General features: G+C 40.2%; 1 protein-coding gene across 3 annotated transcripts in view; it reads left to right on the top strand.

Annotated features, from left to right (window-relative positions):
- The window catches only part of syk (spleen tyrosine kinase), an 83,603-nt gene that overhangs the window by 6,002 nt on the left and 51,260 nt on the right, over window positions 1-26,341 (top strand). For 2 of the 3 annotated variants that reach the window (XM_072915335.1, XM_061980681.2), the window contains exons 1-3: window positions 5,748-5,867; window positions 11,652-12,119; window positions 21,820-21,980. In XM_072915335.1, coding sequence (XP_072771436.1) covers window positions 11,718-12,119; window positions 21,820-21,980 — 563 coding nt within the window. In that variant the 5' untranslated portion in view covers window positions 5,748-5,867; window positions 11,652-11,717. Of the gene's footprint in view, window positions 1-5,747; window positions 5,868-11,651; window positions 12,120-21,819; window positions 21,981-26,341 lie in introns of those variants that run through there. The other variant, XM_061980680.2, reaches the window with a different exon arrangement.

Raw genomic sequence — 26,341 nt, 5'->3', positions numbered from 1 at the left:
AACAGGTGGGTGCCATGATTGGGTATAAAAGTAGATTCCATGAAATGCTCAGTCATTCACAAACAAGGATGGGGCGAGGGTCACCACTTTGTCAACAAATGCGTGAGCAAATTGTTGAACAGTTTAAGAAAAACCTTTCTCAACCAGCTATTGCAAGGAATTCAGGGATTTCACCATCTGCGGTCCGTAATATCATCAAAGGGTTCAGAGAATCTGGAGAAATCACTGCACGTAAGCAGCTAAGCCCGTGACCTTCGATCCCTCAGGCTGTACTGCATCAACAAGCGACATCAGTGTGTAAAGGATATCACCACATGGGCTCAGGAACACTTCAGAAACCCACTGTCAGTAACTACAGTGGGTCGCAACATCTGTAAGTGCAAGTTAAAACTCTCCTATGCAAGGCGAAAACCGTTTATCAACAACACCCAGAAACGCCGTCGGCTTCGCTGGGCCTGAGCTCATCTAAGATGGACTGATTCAAAGTGGAAAAGTGTTCTGTGGTCTGACGAGTCCACATTTCAAATTGTTTTTGGAAACTGTGGACGTTGTGTCCTCCGGACCAAAGAGGAAAAGAACCATCCGGATTGTTATAGGCCAAAGTTGAAAATCCAGCATCTGTGATGGTATGGGGGTGTATTAGTGCCCAAGACATGGGTAACTTACACATCTGTGAAGGCGCCATTAATGCTGAAAGGTACATACAGGTTTTGGAGCAACATATGTTGCCATCCAAGCAACGTTACCATGGACGCCCCTGCTTATTTCAGCAAGACAATGCCAAGCCAAGTGTCACATCACCGTAGCTTCATAGTAAAAGAGTGCGGGTACTAGACTGGCCTGCCTGTAGTCCAGACCTGTCTCCCATTGAAAATGTGTGGCGCATTATGAAGCCTAAAATACCACAACGTAGACCCCCGGACTGTTGAACAACTTAAGCTGTACATCAAGCAAGACTGGGAATGAATTCCACCTGAGAAGCTTAAAAAATGTGTCTCCTCAGTTCCCAAACGTTTACTAAATGTTGTTAAAAGGAAAGTCCATGTAACACAGTGGTGAACATGCCCTTTCCCAACTACTTTGGCACGTGTTGCAGCCATGAAATTCTAAGTTAATTATTATTTGCAAAAAAAAAAAAAGTTTATGAGTTTGACAAGTTGGTACACTTTGACAGCTATTTAGGACCGGTAAATGACACGAAAAGACACCTGGCCCCCTCTGCCCCCCTCCTCTTTTCTTTGTGAGGATTATGAGACATTCTTCACCTAAATGAGAATATATGAACATCGTAGCAGTCGGCATCCTAATGACAGCGGACCTTGTACAGTAAGTGAGGTTTTATTTTGTTTGTTAGCTCTCATAAAGTCTGCAATGAGTAATAATAATAATAATAATAATACATTTTACTTATAAGGCGCCTTTCTGGGCACTCAAGGACACCGTACAAAATCAAAACAATAAAATCAAATTGGATAAAAACAACAACAACAAAGATAGAGAAGATAAGATGATTACAATGAATAAGCAGTCAGGAATAGGTGTGTTTTGAGTCTTGATTTGAAGAGGGATATTGAGTCTAAGTTACGAAGGTCTGGTGGTAAAGAGTTCCAAAGATGTGGGGCAGAGCGGCTGAAAGCTCGGGCACCCATGGTGGACAGTTTAAATAAAGGGACAGTGAGATGGATGGATGAAGAAGATCTTAGGGAACGGGAGGGCGTGGCGACATGGAGCAGGTCAGAGAGATATGACGGAGAGAGGTTATGGATGGCTTTGAAGGTGAGGAGAATTATTTTAAAGTGGATACGATGTTTGATGCCAGCGGAGTTGCTGCAGAACAGGGGTGATGTGCTGGATTGAAGGGGTTCTGGTGATTATCCGGGCTGCAGAGTTCTGGAGAAGCTGAAGTTTGTGAAGTGACTTGTGAGGGAGACCAAACAGGAGAGAGTTGCAGTAGTCCAGGCGAGAGGTGACCAGGCTATGGACTAGTATGGCAGCAGTATGTGGGGTAAGGGATAGGCGAAGACGATTAATGTTTCGTAGATGAAAGTAAGCAGACAGGGTAATGTTGTTTATGTGGGCTTGAAAGGAGAGTGTGCTGTCGAGAATGACACCCAGACTCTTGACTTGGGAGGAGGGTAAGGCAGAGGAATTGCCGAGAGTAATGGACAAGCTGTTGGTTTTGGCGAGAATGGTTTTCGTACCGATAAGTAAGATTTCGGTTTTATTACTATTGAGTTGAAGGAAATTGGATGAGAACCACTGCTTGATAATCAGTGATGAGGAACAAAAAAATGCAGACGTCGTGATGCGTTTTTTAAATGAATGCGCCGCGCATGCTTAAAATGATCAAAATACGCAAATATTAAATGTTATTATAAATGTGCCAGTTACTACATTACATATATAATTACATCATGTATATAAAACATCAATGGAGGGGTTTGGATGTCTTTTCAGGGCTTTATAGGCGGAATTGTGCGTTTCTCATAGGCTCCATTGTAAGCAAACTTTTGATCGTATTTATTTAATATTTACAATGCAAAAAAACCTTCCATCGTTATGTCCCTCATAATGATTCTGAACAAAACAAAATTCCAAAAAAAGTGCAGTTCCCCTTTAACATGCATTATTTAAGAGGGCACTTAAAAACACATTTTGTTTGCTGAGAAGGCACTTTACCACACATTTTGTCTCTAAGAAGGCACTTTAGTACACATTTTGCTTATATTAGGGTACTTTAAAGCTGAGATACTTGAATCTTGTGTCACCATGGCACATACCGGTACTTGCCAACCTTGAGACCTCCGATTTCGGGAGGTGGGGGGTGGGGGTGGGGGCGTGGTTAAGAGGGGAGGAGTATATTTACAGCTAGAATTCACCAAGTCAAGTATTTCACACACATATATATATATATATATATATACATATATATGTATATATATATATATATATATATATATATATATATATATATATATATATATATATATATATATATATAAGAAATACTCAAGTATTTCATATATATATATATATATATATATATATGAAATACTTGACTTTCAGTGAATTCTATATATATATATATATATATATATATATATATATATATATATATATATATATATATATAGTATAGCAGTGGTGCACTGCACTCTCTAAAAGCTCTAGATGTTATTGTCACATCTGCATGTACAGTAGATGGCAGTATTGTCCTGTTTAAGAGTGTCACAACATGGCTGTTTACGGCAGACGAACTGCTTTACTGTAGACGAAAACGTGACTGCTGTTGTTGTGTGTTGTTACCGCGCTGGGAGGACGTTAATGAAACAATAAACCCAAATAAGAAACCAAGAACTTGCCCTCGATCATTCTACAGTTGTAACGTAATTGGGCAGGCACGCTGTTCATATTGTGGGAAAGCGGACATGAAAACAGGCTGGCCGCTGTCGACACGTCACTCAGGTCCGCATGGATCTGGAGGGGGCATGGCCTCCAGCTCCGCCTGAATTTCGGGAGATTTTCGGGAGAAAATTTGTCCCGTGAGGTTTTCGGGAGAGGCGCTGAATTTCGGGAGTCTCCCGGAAAATCCGGGAGGGTTGGCAAGTATGCCATGGCATAAAACAAACTGTAAGTCCCGCCCCCTACTCTGCACACCTCACTGATAGTCCCTCTCAGTCTCCTCCTCTCTGGAAGTGCACAATATCTCACAAGAGAGCTGTATGTGCACACACTTACAATAGGTTGTTGACAGTCTGAATTTGCATCGAAGGATCCCCTAGTTCGTATTTTGTTACAGACTATCGGTAACACACGTCGCCACGCAAAAAGATACATACAAAATATAGGAAAATGGAACGTTACATTACCTGTCTGGAGGGAAAGCAGCCACTTTTTCTTCCTCTGATTTCCTCTTTTTGGGTTTTTTAGCAATATATGCTGTAACAGCAAGCGCAGGTATCGCATTCTTTCCAGGTGTGTGTTCGGCAGCCATGCTTTACTGAAAACATATTTGCACTCACTATGTATCTTTTCAGCCAATGAGGAGGCTCCTTCGTGGGCCCTGCTCACCCCTCTTTTCTCTAAATCCTGTGGTTAGTAAGATAGACAAATTAGTTTGTCTCCCGGGGTTTTATTTACTAAAATACTTGAATTATAAGGGCACAGTCAGCACGCAGACATACAATTTTTTTCAGAAATGATTACTGTTACGATACACTTTATGATGATAATATGATTGTTCTTTTTTAGTTAAAAAATATAAATTAGGTACCCCAGCTTTAACACGTTTTGGCTCCTATGAGTGAACTCAAGCAGGCGTTTTGCCTCAAAAAAGGGCACTTTAACAGGTGTTTTTGTTCCTAAGAGGGCAATTTTGCGCTTTTTTTTTTTTTTTACCAAATAGGCCACAACAGGGATGGCTGACCCCTACACCCCTCAACTTGTGCACAATATGTGGCCATGGGAAAAAGAGCCCATTTATTTTTCTGTATATTCAATAATATTTCAACTTTGATTTGGGGTTAAAATAGTTCTATTTATTTATTTATTTATTTATTTATTTATCTTATTTATTTTAGTTGTTTGAGTATGTCATAGTCAGCTCCACATCATACATGTAGTACATAATCTACATACATAACTCCATTGAACAGTCTTGTGCTCAATGGCAATATTATTATTTCACAAAAAACTAAAGTTTTTTAGTTACTTAAACTAATATTGTATCTAGTTTCCTCTGAACCACATTTTATCACATTCATCTGGATCCACATACCTAGATCCACATGCCCAGAACAATGTGCTTACAATTCTCAATATATCATCATAAGTAAGTCATATAAGTCATTCATACTCATATTCAAAATAAGCCTAGACCTCACTATACCGAACCAAAATATTAGATTTGTACAATATCTTAAAATGCTCAATGTTTGAACAGTGTTTGAGCTCATCACTCAGGCTGTTCCATATGTTCACCCCACAGACTGAGACACAGTCATGTTACCTATATTTATTTTGTTTATTTTTTTTAACACATTTTTTAATTTTTTTAAATCATTGTTATGTGCTTTTTGTCAACATGCAATTAGCATAAATGGCCATATTTAATGTATTTGCTAATTCTATAATACAAACTCAGTTCTGTTCCTTTCAGTCCTCTTATTCAAATGAGTAATCTTGAGTTTGGCAGCCTGGTACAGAAACAAAATGAAATTGCCTTATTTTAAAGTTTACATTTACAATTATTAGTACATTTAGCCTGAACAATGTAAGATATATGTAAGATGTTGTGCATGAACGAATAATATTAACATTAACACTATACTATGTACATTAATAGTACAATATTGCTGCATGGTCTTATTGTATCATTCAAGCATTCACCTGTATTTAACTTATCACTTTTACTATTCACATTTTAGAAGGTTATTCCATAAAATATTACAATTTAAATTCTTCTACCATTTTTTCCTATATTATTTTTGTGTTTTACATATACTGTCCTTAAAAATAATTAGAATATGTGCAACAAAACAAGGAATTTGCCTCGGTGCATGAGACTGACGCCACTAGAGTACTACTAAACAAAGCAGTGTATTTACTGTCGGCCTATACACAGAGTAGTTTATGTTGTATAATTGTATATTTTGAGCGGTGCGTCGGCGTTGTTCAGTGTTCTTATCAAAAGAAGGGGAAGTAAAAGCATCCAACTGTCAAAGGCGTCTGAAATCAGGAAGCCAGAACTGCTTTCAAGCATTGAAATGTCAGTTAGTGGCTGAACGTGACCCGCTGGCCACATTACTAAAATGGCTGACATGACCCACACATCTTTTCTCATGTCCATCTTTACTACAAAACATACAGTAAGTTTCCTTTCTTTTCCACACACTAAATCAGCAGCTTTTATTTACGTCCAAACCTTTCAGCTATATTCAGTTGAGATCTGCTTCAACTTCTTCCTTTGGAGCTATATCTACTATGACAGTAATTTTCAAATTGTTATTTGTATTGTATTGTATTTTAAATGAGTTAAACTATTTTTGTTCAGGTTTTTAACAATATTTGTTTTTCTAAATGCTGAATCTCTTCTTTTGTGTTAATCGCTTCAAAAAAATATAGTTTTATTTTCCTTAGCAAACTGTGGGAGTTGAGCTATAAGTGCAATATTTTGACTCAAAATAATTACGTTGTATTCGACTGTAGTACCAAGGCAAATTTAAAACTACAAATACTCGCTGGAAGCTACAGGATCAGTTTATGCAAATTAATCCTGGATGAATAAAACGAGATGCATATAATTAGTAGGATTTAGTAGTATTAAGAATTTAAATTCGTCAATCAAATCTTATCTACTTACAAATTATCTTTAACCTCCAGAAAACAGGTGCTCGGCCTTGCTGTTTTTTTTTTTGCAATTTACTGTACCCTTACTACTAAAAACAACTTAACAAATTATACACTATATACTCTCATTACTAAAAATATTAACAAAAATATGAGCTGTACACTTGTTGCTAAAATTGACTTAATAATAAAAACTACTTATTGTAGTCTTAGATACTGGCAGCTTTTGAGTGCGTATAAAATGTGTTTTTTCTCTAGTCTTTCCTCTTCTTTTGTTATGTTGTTGGTAGGTTTGTAAAGTCTTCTGACACCTGTTGATTTGTGTACTGTGTCCAGAGTGAGTACTATTCAGTGTGTGTTGGTTTCTGGGCTGCCGTTGTACGACCATCCTAGTTGACGCATGTCTTCAGCATTGCGTGGAGGCTGAAAAAAGTCCCTCTGGATTAGTAGACCGGTACGGTGGTCCCCCTTTTCAATAAGGGTGACCGTAGGGTGTGTTCCAACTACAGGGGTATTACACTCCTCAGGCTCCTTGAGAAAGTGTATTCCAGAGTGCTGAGAGAAAGGTATGACTGCCCAACCTCAGCTGCAGAAGGAACAATGTGGTTTTCATCCTGGGCATGGAATACTGGACCAGCTGTACACCAAATTAGGGGTAATGGAAGGTGCATTGGAGTTTCCCCAACTGATCCACCTGCATTTTGTGGACTTGGAAAGGCATTTGACCTGAGTGCATTGCTCTGGGAGTACAGGATTTGTGGAATGCGGCTGAATTCCATTTTGTCCTAAACAGAGCAGGAGTCTGGTTCGCATTGCTAGCAGTAAGTCCAGCCTATTCGGTGTAAATATTAGCCTCTTCCGGGTTTGGTTCAAAATTTTCATGAACAGCATTTATAGGCGCTGCCAAGGGGTTGAGTGTGTCCAGTTTGCAGTGGCGGACCGTGCGTTTCCCACCTAGGCCTTCAGTGATGTCCGACTTCAGAGATTACCTCTCAAAATACCATAATTTATGTCACCACATGACCATTGTTGGATAAATACGATACAAAAACACATTTACGCCCCAACGAGTATTGGATCCCATCAACAGTGTACAAAACTGTTTTTTCTGGCGCATTTAAAAAATCTATTAAAACGCATCAGCAATTAAAAGATATCTTATGTGGTACTGTCAAAATTAAAATTGAAAAAAACATTAAAAGTGAAAAACTAAAATATTTGAACCTCACAATTAGTAGGATCTATTCAACGCAGTATAAGCCAGTGGTACTCCTCGTCGTCGGCTTTTTTCGAGTGGAAATGGCGAGCATTTCATCGCCAGAACAGCTGAGCTAGCTTCCGGGGTTGGCCGACATCGTCTCGTTTCTCTTTAAATATCCTTCTTGAAAATGGCCTTGCATATATATATCTGCCACCAAATCAACGTTTTGTTCTCCTTCTCTGCTATCCCGGTCTGGCTACCGCACAACACTTCCCGCTTCCTGCTAAATTGAAACTTGTGAATGCATACTCACTTTGGAATGACACGTGAGTATCCAATCACAGTCTCGTTAACATCAGCCTACTTGGATAGGCTACTCTCAACAACTTGTGGTCTGATTGGCTATCACAACTGTCTATCAACTCTATGTGTTCTCAAATTCATCCGGTAACAGTCCCGCTGAGCATCCAATCAAAGGACGCGTAAATATCACGTTCAACCTTAGGCCAGCTAGAAGCCTTACTGACAACAACTTGTGATCTGATGGGCTATCACAACTGTCTATCACCTGTATGTCCCCGTTCACTTACAGTGCACTGACGCCCACATTGTTGATTCTGAAGGCCACTGACAGATTTGGTACAGCATGGCAACATAAGCTAGCTGAATTCTGATTGGATACAAAATAAAAATAAAAACAACATAATATGACATGAAGAGAATATGAATACTTTTAGATATTTAGGGAAAGTAAATAAAAAAATTATTTTACCTCTAATTATGATCATGATTTCTGGTTATGTTAGGCCAGAAGAGAAGGCCTTGCTGGCCCTGATGGCACAACACTGCCCGTTTGGGGGTCTAAGGATGTCATCTCTGCCGTTTGCAGATGCATGTGGTCCTGATGGCCTCACCAGGCTTGTGACCTTCAGTGTTTACTGGGGTGGTTCACAGCTGAGTGTAGAGCTTATGGGATGAGACTCGACACCTCCAAATCTGAGGCCATTGTTCTCAGCCGGAATTGAATTATATTTAATGAATGCACATGGATTAATGAAAATAAATGTCGTACTTTGATGGTTAGTGCAGATGTTAAAATGTACATACTGTATATTTACTACTTATCACAAAAAGGTAAATAAAAATGTTTCTTCAGTGAATTTTTGCTTAAGAGGAATGATAATTGTATTATTGTTAACTTTCAAACACTGCTAAGTTTGTTACATTAGTGTTGTGTTCTATGGCTTTCTTCATGATATATGCTGCTTGCTTTATAAGTGTTTGTGGTTTGAATTGTCTTCTGTATGATTGATTTGGTTGAACTTGAAGTAGAATTTATTTTGGTTACATGAATGTGTAGTGTGTGTATAAATAATACAAGCTTCATGTCACAGTTACCATAGTAACACAAATGTAACTACACTACATCATGTACCGGGATCCGTAGGGTTTTAAATTACTTAAAAAAAAAATTAAGTTGGCAAAATTAATATATATATATATATATATAGTCGAGGTTTCTGGGGTTTATCTGTTATACAGAGCTCAATACCAGGGAAGAGCGGTATAAATACGTTAGGTCAAGAAAAAACACAGAGGCTATTTCATCCCTACAAGCCTGTTTCCCAGGTTTCACTGCTCTTCAGGGGATTTGATTGAAGTGTCTGTGGTTGTTACATGTACATAGGGTACATTACATGGGGATGTGGCCATTGTTACACAGTACTGCCTTGTTTCTGTGCCTGTCCAGGAAAAAACACAAAGGCTATTTCATCCCTACAAGCCTGTTTGGCAGGTTTTACTGCTCTTCAGGGGATTTTATTGAAGTGTCTGTCGTTGTTACATATATATGGGGGTGTGGCCATTGTTACACAGTAGTGCCTAGTTACTGTGCCGGCATGATGAGAAAGAAAAAATGTTTATTATATACCACCCCAGCATGTCAACTTTAAACAAACGCAACAAACTGGTCTCATCATGCCGGCACAGAAATAAGGCGCTACTGTGTAACAATGGCCTCACCCCCATGTATTGTACCCTATATACAGTATATGTAACAACCACAGACACTTGAAGAGCAGTGAAAGCTGCGAAACAGGCTTGTAGGGATGAAATAGCCTCTGTGTTTTTTCCTGACCTAACGTAAATATATATATATATATATATATATATATATATATATATATATATATATATATATATATATATATATATATATATATATATATATATATATATATATATATATATATATATCCATCCATCCATTTTCTACCGCTTATTCCCTTTGGGGTCGCGGGGGGCGCTGGAGCCTATCTCAGCTACATTCGGGCGGAAGGCGGGGTACACCCTGGACAAGTCGCCAACTCATCGCAGAGCCAACACAGATAGACAGACAACATTCACACTCACATTCACACACTAGGGCCAATTTAGTGGTGCCAATCAACCTATCCCCAGGTGCATGTCTTTGGAGGTGGGAGGAAGCCGGAGTACCCGGAGGGAACCCACGCAGTCACGGGGAGAACATGCAAACTCCACACAGAAAGATCCCGAGGCCGGGATTGAACTCACGACTACTCAGGACCTTCGTATTGTGAGGCAGACGCACTAACCCTTCTTCCACCGTGCTGCCCATATATATATATATATATATATATATATATATATATATATATATATATATATATATATATATATATATATATCACATTAATCATGTGTAAATGCAGGTTAATCTTTATTTTGACTGGACATGCCTTTTAACCTTAACTGCGGATGGTTACCTGAAAGGCTTCCGCGGTTAATGCAAAGACGAGTGAGGAGACTCCAACTGGTGTGCTCACTGGCATATTTCGCAGTTTTATCAACAATTAAAGCACTTAAAAATATTCCTGCATGACATTCTGACAATAAAATTGCATTTGTGTCAAAATTTTGGCGTATTTTATAAAGTTAATTTAAATCAACCAAAGAAATCAAACAATATGATTCAGTCTATGACAGTGGTTCTTAACCTGGGTTCGATCGAACCCTAGGGGTTCGGTGAGTCGGCCTCAGGGATTTGGTGGAGCCTCCACCGCGGAGGTCAAGACACACCCGACTCATCGTGTAAATAAAAACTTCTCCCTATCGGCGTATTATGGATACCCCCAAACAATGTTCCCTCTAATTTTCCATCTGATTTGCAGGTGTGTAATTTGTTGTGAGTTCATGTACTGTGTTGGCTTTTTTCTTTGAACATGGTGATGTCCATGCACGGTTCATTTTGTGCACCAGTGAAAAAAAACATATAACTTTGTCTGGAATTTGAAAATATAGATATATATATTTTTCACTAAAGAAGGGTTTGGTGAATGCGCATATGAAACTGGTGGGGTTCGGTACCTCCAACAAGGTTAAGAACCACTGGTCTAAGAGACTGTTCAAAATGCAAGTGTTCACAAAGTACACAGAACAAGAATTATGATGAATATCTTGAACCCTTTTTTTGTTTTGTTTGTTGTTTGTTTTGTTTTGTTTTAAATTGTTTACATTTTTATTGAGACAAAAATAATTTATGTATATAATATTTGTTTACTTACTATGGTATATTATTTGTTTATTATTTATTTGTTCACTGTTATGTTACAGATAACAAGGAAATAGGAAAAAATTGCTATGGTATGAAAAGGGGTAGGATTTAAAAAGCTCAGCTTCTTCCTACTCCTTTTCGGAAGTGCTGTAATGAAACAACTGGAAATATGTGACGCATTACATTGTATCGTATGCATGTTCGAAATGAACTGAAACTAAACTGAACTGAAATAATCCAAGCAAGTAATTTATTGTGATTAATCGTGATTGAACAAAATTCAAAAGTATGATTAATATTATTTAAAAAAACAAAACAATCTCCACGGACAAAAAAACAACATGCATAGTCTAATTCTCCTATTTAACAAAGAATAAGCAGAATGTAGCTCGTTTGTAGATAGTTCCTCTTCGATCGGACTTTGGGTCATGTGACCCTTACTGCTGTGTCATGGTTCCCTCTTTCAGCAACACGTTTAAAGGCTTGTCATTGTTGATTACTGTACAAATGTGTTTTTGTTTTTTTTAGGTATTGTGGTAGCCACCACACCTTGCGAGTGGACTGTTTGACGGCAGTCGCCATCCTCAGGCCGAGATGGCTGACAGCGTGAACAAGCTGCCCTTCTTCTACGGCAACATTACCAGAGAAGAGGCGGAGGATTACCTGCAGCAGGCAGGTGTGGCAAGTGGCGTGTATTTGCTACGGCAAAGTCGGAACCACCTGGGAGGCTTTGCCCTGTCCGTGTTGCATTCCAGTCGCTGTTACCACTACAGCATTGAGAGAGAAGAGGATGAAACGTACGCTATCGATGGTGGGAAGAGCCACAGCAGCCCCATAGACCTGATCGACTACCACACCCAAGAGTTGGACGGCCTTGTCTGTCGCTTAAAGACGCCCTGCAACCGGCCCAAGAACATGCAGCCCAAGGTGGGGCCCTTTGAGGACCTGAAGGAAAAACTGATCCAGGAGTACGTCAAGCAGACTTGGAACCTACAGGTGGGTTTCCAGTCTATTGTTTAAACACTTGACCTTAACAACACATGCAGTACAATGTACATTACAGGTATATGACATCATTGTACATGTACAATAGACTTAGACTTAGGCAATTAAGTCTAAGTTTATTGTACGTAGATGTACATGTACAATACTAGTTGTAAAACCGTATATTTGTACATGTACCACATTAACACTACTTGTAAAACTGTACATTTATACATGAACCACACTAACACTACTTATAAAACTGTATATTTGTACACGAACCACACTAATATTACTTGTAAAACTGTATATTTGTACATGAACCACACTAACACAACTTGTATAAACTGTACAGTTTTTACATGTACCACACTAATACTACTTGTAAAACTGTACATGTATCGCACTAACACTACTTGTATAAACTGTAATTTTTTTTTACATGTACCACACTCACACTTTTGCAAAACTGTACATTTGTACATGTACCACAATATCATTACTTGTATAAACTGTACATTTGTACATGTACCACAATATCACTACTTTTAAAACTGTATATTTGTACATGAACCACACTAATACTACTTGTAAAACTGTATATTTGTACATGAACCACACTAACACAACTTGTATAAACTGTACATTTTTTACATGTACCACACTAACGCTACTTGTAAAACTGTATATTTGTACATGCACCACATTAACACATACATTTATACATGAACCACACTAACACTTCTTATAAAACTGTATATTTGTACATGTACCACACTAGCACTACTTGTAAAACTGTACATTTGTACATGTACCACATTAACACTACTTGTAAAACTGTACATGTACCGCACTAACACTACTTGTATAAACTGTAATTTTTTTTTACATGTACCACACTAACACTTCTTGTAAAACTGTACATTTGTACATGTACCACACTAACACTACTTGTAAAACTGTACATTTGTACTTATACCACACTAATACTACTTGAATAAACCGTACATTTGTACATGTACCACAATATCACTACTTTTAAAACTGTATATTTGTACACGAACCACACTAACACAACTTGTATAAACTGTACATTTTTTACATGTACCACACTAATACTACTTGTAAAACTGTACATTTGTACATGTACCACACTAACACTACTTATAAAACTGTACATTTGTACATGAACCACACTAAAACTCCTTATAAAACTGTATATTTGTACATGAACCACACTAACACAACTTTTATAAAACTGTACAGTTGTACATGTACCACAATATCACTACTTTTAAAACTATATATTTGTACATGTACCACACTAAAACTTACTATAAAACTGTACATTTGTACATGAACCACACTAACACTTCTTATAAAACTGTATATTTGTACATGTACCACACTAGCACTACTTGTAAAACTGTACATTTGTACATATACCACATTAACACTACTTGTAAAACTGTACATGTACCGCACTAACACTACTTGTATAAACTGTAATTTTTTTTTACATGTACCACACTAACACTTCTTGTAAAACTGTACATTTGTACATGTACCACACTAACACTACTTGTAAAACTGTACATTTGTACTTATACCACACTAATACTACTTGAATAAACCGTACATTTGTACATGTACCACAATATCACTACTTTTAAAACTGTATATTTGTACACGAACCACACTAACACAACTTGTATAAACTGTACATTTTTTACATGTACCACACTAATACTACTTGTAAAACTGTACATTTGTACATGTACCACACTAACACTACTTATAAAACTGTACATTTGTACATGAACCACACTAAAACTCCTTATAAAACTGTATATTTGTACATGAACCACACTAACACAACTTTTATAAAACTGTACAGTTGTACATGTACCACAATATCACTACTTTTAAAACTATATATTTGTACATGTACCACACTAAAACTTACTATAAAACTGTACATTTGTACATGTACCACACTAACACTTCTTATAAAACTGTACATTTGTACATGTACCACACTTACACTACTTACATGTGTACATGAACCACACTAACACAACTTGTAAAACTGTACATTTGTACATGTACCACACTAACACTACTTGTATAAACTGTACATGTGTACATGTACCACACTAATACTACTTGTATAAACTGTACAGTTGTACATGTACCACATAAACACAACTTGTATAAACTGTACATTTTTTACATGTACCACACTAATACTACTTGTAAAACTGTACATTTGTACATGAACCACACTAATACTACTTGTATAAACTGTACATTTGTACATATACCACACTGAAACTACTTGTATAAACTGACACTAATACCTTGCCAAAACCCTTTCAGGGATCTTGAGTCATTCCTAGCTCCAAGATGGCTTAATTGTGTTAACATTTTTATTCAGAATAATAATGATGATGTTTTAATGTGTTCATTTAAAAAAAAGCCCTATTAATATACTGTATATCATCAACAATCAACTCATGTTTGGACAATATGCCAATGAAAAACAAACTAGGACAAAAATACAGTACTGTATGTGGTGAATAGCAAGTGTTGGATGCTGATAACGTGGCCAAATAAAAAGCAAGAAAAAAGGGCACAAACATAGTGCTGAAGCGAAAGTGTTGTGCTTTGGTGAGATAATATTTCAAACTTTAAAGTGTGGGTGAGTGACATTTAACGTCTCTTAATGTCTTTTTTTTAGGTTTAAAGGACATTTATTAGGCCCTTTTGGTTCCTGGAACCTGGGTCTATAGGTTCCTGTAGAAGTGTGTGGTTTGTGTTTCCACCGCATTTCAAAGCTCAGGGTAGTTTATACAAATCAGGCTGATGACGTATGGAAGAATGGTTTACTATATTTCTACCCTGATACCATGTAAATAAATGGACAATGTTAGGTCACAGTTTTTTTTTTACTAAAAAGTAAGTAAATTAAATACAAAGCCATCATATACAAAACGATACGATTTAACAGATAAAGTTAATTGTTCATTAAAAAAAATATATCAGGCTTTTGTCAGCAATGTCCAACAGTCAAAAGGTCGTCCTCTCAGTAAATGATGAATTCATGGGGGTCAGTCGATTCCTTTTGGTCCATTTCAGCTGTAAATAAAAAATATAAATAATAAATGTCAGGGTTTGACAACACAAACACAATGGCTTGAGCGTTAGCTTGTTAGACTTAGACTTAGACAAACTTTAATGATCCACAAGGGAAATTGTTCCACACAGTAGCTCAGTTACAAAGGATGGAAAGGGTAATGCAGGTATAAAGTGGACTAAAAATGTACCATAGTAGCTAGAGATGCGCGGATAGGCAATTATTTCATCCGCAACCGCATCACAAAAGTCGTCAACCATCCGCATCCACCCGAATTAACATTTAATCAACACCGCACCCGCCCGCACCCGCCCGTTGTTGTATATCTAATATAGACGATGCAAGGCATTAGTGAGGTTATAAAGCTTTTGCCTGTTAAAGAAAGGAGACTGATCCAATGCAGCAATCATCTGGGAGCCGCGCTGAGCGCACTTCCAAGCGCGTGGAGGTGCGATGTCTCTCGCACCCGCGGCGGCTCCACCCGGGCTCGCGCCCGAGGCTTCAGCGCGCACCGCGGCGGCCATCCTACTCGTCGCGGCCTAGCCCTCGCGGCTCTCGCTGCCGGCGACGGCCGGGTATGGGCCCGACGCTCCAGCGCCATCCATTTTCAGGGCTAGTTGATTCGGCAGGTGGGTTGTTACACACTCCTTAGCGGGTTCCGACTTCCATGGCCACCGTCCTGCTGTCTATATCAACCAACACCTTTTCTGGGGTCTGATGAGCGTCGGCATCGGGCGCCTTAACCCGGCGTTCGGTTCATCCCGCAGTGCCAGTTCTGCTTACCAAAAGTGGCCAACTCGGCTCACCAGGGTGAGCCCCACCCCTTTCGTGAGCGCACTGCACGCGGAGTGACCCCTGTTACGCGCCCCCGGCAACGGGGGTGGCGGGCAGGTAAGCTGCGCGGGCGGAGCGCGCGGAGTGACCCCTGTTACGAGCCCCCGGCCACGGGGGTGGCGGGCAGGTAAGCTGCTTACCTGCTGCGCGTGACGCCGGCCGCGGCGAAGGCAGACGAGGCGGGGTGTCGTGCGGTGGGCGCGGTGGTGACCCTGGACGTGCGTCGGGCCCTTCTCGCGGATCACCTCAGCTACGGCTCTCGGGGGAAGGGGCCTCTGTCCCGGACCCCCGGCGAGGCGTCCCTTCTCCGCTCCGTAAAAGTGTCAATCTCTTTTTTTTTTCTTCTTCTGTTGTGGCATATGCTGCAGGTGCCTGCTCGTTTTTCGTATGTGGGTAACAACATTTAACTATGTATATATATTTCCGAATTGGTTTAACTGCCACCCGCCTGAATCTATTTAAAATCTAATTTTTTTTAATTTCAACCGCCCGACCCGACCCGCGGATAAAATCTAATTTTTTTTTATTTCAACCGCCGGACTCCGCGGTTGTGTCCGCAAACCGCGCATCTCTAATAGTAGCAATATAAAATATAACATATATGTAATATAGGTGGGCGGAGTTAGGGGGGACGGGGTTTGGTGGTAAGGGGGGTGTATATTGTAGCGTCCCGAAAGAGTTAGTCCTGCAAGGGATTCTGGGTATTTGTTCTGTTGTGTTACGGTGCGGATGTTCTCCCGAAATGTGTTTGTCATTCTTGTTTGGTGTGGGTTCACAGTGTGGCGCATATTTGTAACAGTGTTAAAGTTGTTTATACGGCCACCCTCAGTGATCAAGTATGCCTTGCAGTCACTCATGTGTGTGTAGAAACCGCATATATTATGTGACTGGGTCGGCACGCTGTTTGAATGGAGGAAAAGCGAACGTGACGACAGGTTGTAGAGGACGCTAAAGACAGTGTCTTTTTAGGCACGCCCCCAATATTGTTGTCCGGGTGGAAATCGGGAGAAATTCGGGAGAATGGTTGCCTCGGGAGATTTTCGGGAGGGGCACTGAAATTCGGGAGTCTCCCGGGAAAATCGGGAGGGTTGGCAAGTATGCTCCAACTGCGTGCCAATAGTTTGGCCGGCTTTCCCGATCAGTTTGTCAATGCGGTTTAAGTCCTTTTTGCTGGTGCTGCTCCCCCAACAAACCACTGCAAAGTACAGGGCACTGGCCACAACAGACTGAAAAAATATCTCCAACAGCTTGCTGCACACATTAAAGGACCTAAGCTTCCTCAGGAAAAAGAGTCTGCTCATGCCATTCTTGAATGCAGCTTTGCAGTTAGCATTAGCATTCTGTTCTCTCAGTTGAGGCTAATAATCACAAATGGTAGGCAAGTAAGTAGGTAGGTAGGTAGGTCTTTGTTGTCATTGCACAAGTACAACGAAACTTTGTTTTCAGCACAAACCTGTTCAAGATTAGACAAACAAGAAGGAAGTTTGTTGTGTCTTCGCCACACTGTGGAAATGAAGTGTCACTGACTAGTTTTACAACATGTAATAAAGTAAATAATTATTATTTGATGTCATTTCAATCAATCAATCAATCAATGTTTATTTATATAGCCCTAAATCACAAGTGTCTCAAAGGGCTGCACAAGCCACAACGACATCCTCAGTACAGAGCCCACATAAGGGCAAGGAAAAACTCACCCCAGTGGGACGTCGATGTGAATGACTATGAGAAACCTTGAAGAGGACCGCATATGTGGGTAACCCCCCCCAGGGGAGACCGAAAGCAATGGATGTCAAGTGGGTCTGACATAATATTGTGAAAGTCCAGTCCATAGTGGATCCAACTTATCAGCGAAAGTCCTGTCCATAGTGGATCTAGCACAATAGTGAGAGTCCAGTCCATAGTGGGGCCAGCAGGAAACCATCCCGAGCAGAGACGGGTCAGCAGCGCAGAGATGTTCCCAACCGATGCACAGGCTAGCGGTCCACTCTGGACAGCCAGCCACCGGACCTGTGTAACTCCCCCTCCACAAGGGAGAGGGGGGCAGAGGAGAAAAGGAAAGAAACGGCAGATCAACTGGTCTGAAAGGGGGTCTATTTAAAGGCTAGAGTATACAAATGAGTTTTAAGATGGGACTTAAATGCTTCTACTGAGGTAGCATCTCTAACTGTTACCGGGAGGGCGTTCCATAGTACTGGAGCCCGAATAGAAGATGCTCTGTAGCCCGCAGACTTTTTTTGGGCTCTGGAAATCACTAATAAGCCGGAGTTCTTTGAACGCAGATTTCTTGCCGGGACATATGGTACAATACAATCAGCAAGATAGGCTGGAGTTAGACCGTGTAGTATTTTATACGTAAGTAGTAAAACCTTAAAGTCACATCTTAAGTGCACAGGAAGCCAGTGCAGGTGAGCCAGTATAGGCGTAATATGATCAAACTTTCTTGTTCTTGTCAAAAGTCTAGCAGCCGCATTTTGTACCAACTGTAATCTTTTAATGCTAGACATAGGGAGACCCGAAAATAATACGTTACAGTAATCGAGACGAGACGTAACGAACGCATGAATAATGATCTCAGCGTCGCGAGTGGACAAAATGGAACAAATTTTAGCGATATTACGGAGATGAGGCCGTTTTAGTAACACTCTTAATGTGTGACTCAAACGAGAGAGTTGGGTCGAAGATAATACCCAGATTCTTTACCGAGTCGCCATGTGTAATTGTTTGGTTGTCAAATGTTAAGGTGGTATTATTAAATAAATGTCGGTGTCTAGCAGAACCGATAATCAGCATTTCCGTTTTCTTGGCGTTGAGTTGCAAAAAGTTAGCGGACATCTATCGTTTAATTTCATTCAGACACGCCTCCAGCTGACTACAATCCGGCGTGTTGGTCAGCTTTAGGGGCATCTAGAGTTGGGTGTCATCAGCATAACAGTGAAAGCTAACACCGTATTTGCGTATGATGTCGCCTAGCGGCAGCATGTAAATACTACAGAGTGCAGGGCCAAGAACCGAACCTGGTGAACTCCGCACGTTACCTTAACATAGTCCGAGGTCACATTGTTATGGGAGACGCATTGCATCCTGTCAGTCAGATAAGAGTTAAACCAAGACAAGGCTAAGTCTGACATACCAACACGTGGTTTGATACGCTCTAATAAAATATTATGATCGACGGTATCGAAAGCGGCGCTAAGATCAAGAAGCAGCAACATAGATGACGCATCAGAATCCATCGTTAGCAGTAGATCATTAGTCATTTTTGCGAGGGCTGTCTCCGTAGAGTGATTTGCCCAGAAACCGGATTGAAAGGGTTCACAGTGTCATGTCTGTGTTGATCATGTTTTTGTTTGGCCATGTGCTGTTTGTTTTTTGGACGCTTTTTAGTTCCTGGTTGTTCACTCCCTTGTTTTGTTTCCATGGTTACCCATTAGTTTCACCTGTTCCACGTTTGGACTCACACACCTGTCACCAATCATGTCACTGTTATTTAAGCCTGTCTTTTTCTGTTGGTCGGCCTGGCGACATTATCTGCTGTTACCCTTGTCACTCATGCGTTGATTCCATGCCATTGTTCCATGATCGTTTCCATGCTTGTTCCAAGTAAGTTTTTGTTTATTCATGTCACGTTTAGCAGTTCTTTTGTTTCATGTCCTTTGTCTACGTTAAGTGTAAGTTTTTGTTTCATAGTCAAGTTTGTACCTCCGCCTTGTGCGCGCCTTTAGTTTGTTGTTTTTGTTATAGTAAAAATAAATACCTTTCGTTCCGCTTTTTCACTGTTGTCAAGTTAGTTGTAATAGAAATACACAAGAAGTAAGAAACAAACAAGTCGTCCTCGCATGCTGCGCAATGGCGCTAGTTTGTTTGAAAAATATGTTTTAGCGTTCGACAGCACAGCCTGCCCCCGAAAAGGTTCCGGGTAGCTTTGAAAATCCTACCGAGCTAGGAGAAAGGTTCCTGAAGAACTAAAAACGGGTAGTTTTTGGTAGAAACACAGAGGGAACTTTATAAATGGGAAAGTTCCTGAAAAGGTTCCTCCAGTGGAAAAGGGCCTATTGACTGTACACAATACAATGATGCTGATACGTTTGCTACTACAAAACTCAAAACCAGTGAAGTTGGCACATTGTGTAAATGGTAAATAAAAACAGAATACAATTATTTAAAAATCCTTTTAAAATTGCATTCAATTGAATGACTGCAAAGACAAGATATTTAATGTTCGAACTGAGAAACTTATTTTTTTTTGGAAAGAAATCATTAACTTAGAATTTAATGGCAGCAACACATTGCAAAAAATTTGGCACAGGGGCATTTTTACCACTGTGTTACATGGCCTTTCCTTTTAACAACACTCACTAAACGTTTCAGAACTGAGGAGACCAATTTTTGAAGCTTTTTTGATGTACAGCTTAAGTTGTTCAACAGTCCGGGGTCTCCGTTGTCGTATTTTACGCTTCATAATCCGCCACACATTTTCAATGGGAGACACGTCTGGACTACAGGCAGGCCAGTCTAGTACCCGCACTCTTTTATTACAAAGCCACGCTGTTGTAACACATGCAGAATGTGGCTTGGCATTGTCTTGCTGAAATAAGCAGGGGCGTCCATGTAAAAGGCGTTGCTTGGATGGCAACATATGTTGCTCCAAAACCTGTACCGGTATGTACCTTTCAGTATTAATGGTACCTTCACAGATGTGTAAGTTACCCATGCTTTGGACACTAACACACCCCCACAGATGCTGGCTTTTGAACATAGCGCCTATAACAGTCTGGACGGTTCTTTTCCTCTTTGGTCCGGAGGACACAATGTCCACAGTTTCCAAAAACAATTTGAAATGTGGACTCATCAGACCATAGAACATTTCTCCACTTTGCATCAGTCCATCTTAGATGAGCTTGGGCCCAGCGAAGCCGGCGGCGTTTCTGGGTGTTTCTGGGTGTTGCTGATAAATGGCTTTCTTGCACTTACAGATGTAGCGACAAACTGTAGTTACTGACAATGGTTTTCTGAAGTGTTCCTGAGCCCATGTGGTGATATCCTTTACACACTGATGTCGCTTTTTGATGCAGTATCAGGAGGGATCGAAGGTCACGGGCATTCAATGTTGGTTTCCAGATTCTCTGAACCTTTTGATGATATTACAGACCGTAGATGGTGAAATCCCTAAATTCCTTGCAATAGCTTGTTGAGAGATGTTGTTCTTAAACTGTTCAACAATTCAATCCTTGTTTGTGAATGACTGAGCATTTCATGGAAGCTGCTTTTATACCCAATCATGGCACCCTCCTGTTCCCAATTAGCCTGTTCACCTGTGGGATGTTCCAAATAAGTGTTTGATGAGCATTCCTCAACTTTGTCAGTCTTTTTTGGCACTTGTGCCAGCTTTTTTGAAACATGTTGCAGGCATCAAATTCCAAATGAGCAAATATTTGCAAAAAATAACAAAGTTTACCACTTCGACCTTCAAGTATCTTGTCTTTTCATTCTATTCAATTGAATATAAGTTGAAAAAGGATTTGCAAATCATTGTATTCTGTTTTTATTTACGATTTACACAACGTGGGTTTTCTAAAAGCTGAACAGTATTACAAAGAGAGTGAAAAGTCAAACCCTGTACCTTCAAAGCAGTAAATATAAAATAAAAAGTACAATCGTATTAGACAGTTGGTATGGAACATTTAGTGTGTTTATTTGAGTAAGTTTGAATAACGAGTGTGTTGATGGTGATGTGTGCAGGGTACAGCTCTGGAACAAGCCATCATCAGCCAGAGGCCGCATTTGGAGAAGCGTATTGCAACCACTGCTCATGAAGGAATGCCCTGGTTCCATGGTAAAATCACTCGAGAAGACTCAGAGTCCAGGCTACAAAACGGCTCTCGAACAAATGGAAAATTCCTGTGAGTACTTTGCTAATACGTTTCTAATGCAGGTTTTGCTGTCTACGTGCTGACGATGTGTGCTGTGCTGCTCCCTAACCTTTTTCCAGAGTGAGGTTGATTGACTTTTATCTTTACATTTATTATTTATTATTGCACCAATAGTGCTCTTTCTCACCAAGGGTCGGATTTACTAAAGGTTTGCGTGTACCAAAACACGTGCAAACCTGAAAACACACGCAAAGCTGATCTACTAAACATGTGCAAAGTGGATTGCGTCTGTTAAGTGAGCAGAATAAGGCGTGCAATCCATTTTGTGTCTCTGTCTTCATTGATATGCAAAATATTAGCTGATCATCAAAACGCCCACAATACTGGTAGGAGAAAATGCAAATATAATCATTTATCACTCGCAATGTGATAAATGATTATTTCACAGTTTTGCGAGCACTACTTAGTATCAAAAGGACGTGCAAACTGACAGTTCCACACACAATGGACAGACGAGAATACTCCGCCTTACGCATACTTGCCAACCCTCCCGGATTTTCCGGGAGACTCCCGAAATTCAGCATCTCTCCCGAAAACCTCCTGGGACAAATTTTGTCCCGAAAATCTCCCGAAACTCAGGCGGAGCTGGAGACTACGCCCCCTCCAGCTCCATGCGGACCTGAGTGACGTGTCGACAGCCTGTTTTCACGTCCGCTAACCCACAATATAAACAGCATACCTGCCCAATCACGTTATAACTGTAGAATGATGGAGGGCGAGTTCTTGGTTTCTTATGTGAGTTTATTGTTAGGCAGTTTCATTAACGTCCTCCCAGCGCGGCAACAACACACAACAACAGCAGTCACGTTTTTGTATACCGTAAAGCAGTTCGTCTGCCGTAAACAGCAATGTTGTGACACTCTTAAACAGGACAATACTGCCATCTAGTGCATTTGATGAAAGCACTTTTGTGCGTGCCACACAGCAATGCATCATCAGAGAGGGTGTTCAGCATGGTTCGAAAAATAGTGACAGAGAATAGAACAAGGATGGACAATTCAACCCTTAACTCAACAATGAGTAGATAAATAATGATAAATGGGTTATACTTGTATAGCGATTTTCTACCTACAAGGTACTCAAAGCGCTTTTGACAGTATTTCCACATTCACCCATTCACACACACATTCACACACTGATGGCGGGAGCTGCTATGCAAGGCGCTAACCAGCAGCCATCAGGAGCAAGGGGTGAAGTGTCTTGCCCAAGGACACAACGGACGTGACTAGGATGGTAGAAGTAGAAGGTGGGGATTGAACCCCAGTAACCAGCAACCCTCCGATTGCTGGCAATCTACCAACTTCGCCACGCCGTCCCTTGAGTGTTATGTGTGTGTATACAGGTAAAAGCCAGTAAATTAGAATATTTTGAAAAACTTGATTTATTTCAGTAATTGCATTCAAAAGGTGTAACTTGTACATTATATTTATTCATTGCACACAGACTGATGCATTCAAATGTTTATTTCATTTAATTTTGATGATTTGAAGTGGCAACAAATGAAAATCCAAAATTCCGTGTGTCACAAAATTAGAATATTACTTAAGGCTAATACAAAAAAGGGATTTTTAGAAATGTTGGCCAACTGAAAAGTATGAAAATGAAAAATATGAGCATGTACAATACTCAATACTTGGTTGGAGCTCCTTTTGCCTCAATTACTGCGTTAATGCGGCGTGGCATGGAGTCGATGAGTTTCTGGCTCTGCTCAGGTGTTATGAGAGCCCAGGTTGCTCTGATAGTGGCCTTCAACTCTTCTGCGTTTTTGGGTCTGGCATTCTGCATCTTCCTTTTCACAATACCCCACAGATTTTCTATGGGGCTAAGGTCAGGGGAGTTGGCGGGCCAATTTAGAACAGAAATACCATGGTCCGTAAACCAGGCACGGGTAGATTTTGCGCTGTGTGCAGGCGCCAAGTCCTGTTGGAACTTGAAATCTCCATCTCCATAGAGCAGGTCAGCAGCAGGAAGCATGAAGTGCTCTAAAACTTGCTGGTAGACGGCTGCGTTGACCCTGGATCTCAGGAAACAGAGTGGACCGACACCAGCAGATGACATGGCACCCCAAACCATCACCCAACCATGCAAATTTTGCATTTCCTTTGGAAATCGAGGTCCCAGAGTCTGGAGGAAGACAGGAGAGGCACAGGATCCACGTTGCCTGAAGTCTAGTGTAAAGTTTCCACCATCAGTGATGGTTTGGGGTGCCATGTCACCCTGACCTATAGGCATACCTTGGTAAAATGTCTCCTCTTTTGTTTTGGGTGTACATTAGGCTGCTAAGCATGCTTTACTTATTTTCACCACTATAACCATTGCTAGCGTTGGTTCGTCAAACAAGGGAAATTATAGCCCTAAATAGAATAAGATAAATAAGATAATACAAAGCACACATGGGATAAAATTGATTAGAAGGAACAAAAAAGAAGCTAAACTAGTGTAACATAAATGAATGATAAATATAAATGATAAATACATAAAAAGTCATAAATCTAGCATAAAAAGATGTATCGTTCTAACTAATACTTATTTTGTAACTGCATATCGACGCCTCATTTCAGTTATTGTGTGTTTTACATACTATACAATATAAAAAAATGTGCCAAAAGGGACAAGCGGTAGAAAATGGATGGATGGATGGTGTTTTGGTGTGTGTGAGTATTTATTATGAATGATTCTTGTCATGATCCGTTACCCGGGTCATGGCGTGATTTGTTTATTAGCTTTTTTTCTTATGTTTTAGTCTGTTTGCTGACTGTACCCTCTTTCCTTTTGTCTGCTGTTGGTTTCCTTGGGCACCAATTCTCCACACCTGCCCTTGTTTAGTAATTAGTGTTCCCACCAGCTGTTTTGGTTAATCACTCCCCTTTATAGTATTCAGTCACCCGGCTCAAGTTGCTGGGTCAACATTTTCCTATGCTTTGTCACCGCGCTTAAGTGTTTTCCCTGATTATAGACTTCCTCGCTGTTCACCTTTGGTGACTATTTGGTTTTTTGGCTCCACGTTTGTTTAGCGGCTTGAGTTTTTGTATATTTTGGCTTGCCTCAACGAATAAAGCAGTGATTTTCAACCACTGTGCCGTGAGATATTGTCTGGTGTGCCGTGGGAAATTATGCAACTTCACCTAATTGGTCCCAAAAATATTTTTTCAAAATCAATAATCATAATAATGTGCCGTTGTCTAGTGCCTGTGCTGTGTAGAGCTTGGCAGGGTAACCATATAATACTCCATATCAGTAGGTGGCAGCAGGTAGTTCATTGCTTTGTAGAAGTTGGAACGCGTCGAGGATGGTTTGTCGTGATCTCAATATGCAGAGCACAGCGGGAGACAGCGTGCAGGTAAAAAGGTATGTAACGCTTAAACCAAAAATCAACAAAAGGCAAGTCCCGCGAGGAAAAGACACTGAAGCATAGGGATGGCTACGTAAAACAAAAGTAAAACTGAACTGGCTACAAAGTCAACAAAAACAGAATGCTGGACGACAGCAAAAACTTACAGTGTCCACAAAGCACATCCGTACATGACATGACAATCAACAATGTCCCCACAAAGAAGGATAGCGTACGCACAACTTCAATAGTCTTGATTGCGAAAACAAAGCAGGTGCGGGCAATAGCACTCAAAGGAAGGCGTGAAGCAAAACAGGAAGGGTCACCAAAATAACAGCGCAAGACAGGAACTAAAGCACTACACACAGGAAACAAAAACAAACTCAAAATAAGGCACGACAACCTGGTGGAGTTTCATTTTTTAACCTTTTCTGCTGGTGGTGTGCCTCCGTATTTTTTTAATGAAAAAAATGTGCCTTGGCTCAAAAAAAGTTGAAAAACACTGGAATAAAGGACAGACTCCTACCTGCTCGGAGCTCCTGCTTGTTTTTCTGCGTTGGAGGGAACACAACCAACACTGCCATGCATTCCAAATGTAACAGATTCTTAGACACTCAAATGACTAATTAGGATGATGGTTCATGGTGGTAAATACTGTTTTGCAGGTCAGGTTTTGCAGACGTAAAAAAATGTTTCAGTATGTTTGATAGAAGCATATTCCTCCAGGACTTTTGTTTTATTAATGTAAAATCATTTCTAAACGTGACAGTACAGCACATAGTATACTTACTGTATAATGTACAGTACAGGTACTGCTTTTGGACAAAATGAGGCCTCCTGTCTGCTCATTCTGCAGTTGAGAAGTGGTCGCGGTTGGCTGAAGATACAAAGACCACACACACACACACACACACACACACACACACACACACACATTTTACAGTACATACACGCATACAGGTCGACTGGTTTCCGCTCAGATGGCTTGCAAAACACTTCC

Source organism: Nerophis lumbriciformis, linkage group LG20, assembly GCF_033978685.3.
Source record: "Nerophis lumbriciformis linkage group LG20, RoL_Nlum_v2.1, whole genome shotgun sequence".
Taxonomy (NCBI): domain Eukaryota; kingdom Metazoa; phylum Chordata; class Actinopteri; order Syngnathiformes; family Syngnathidae; genus Nerophis; species Nerophis lumbriciformis.
Note: the sequence above shows the minus strand (reverse complement) of the source record. Positions and strands in the feature narration are given on the sequence as shown.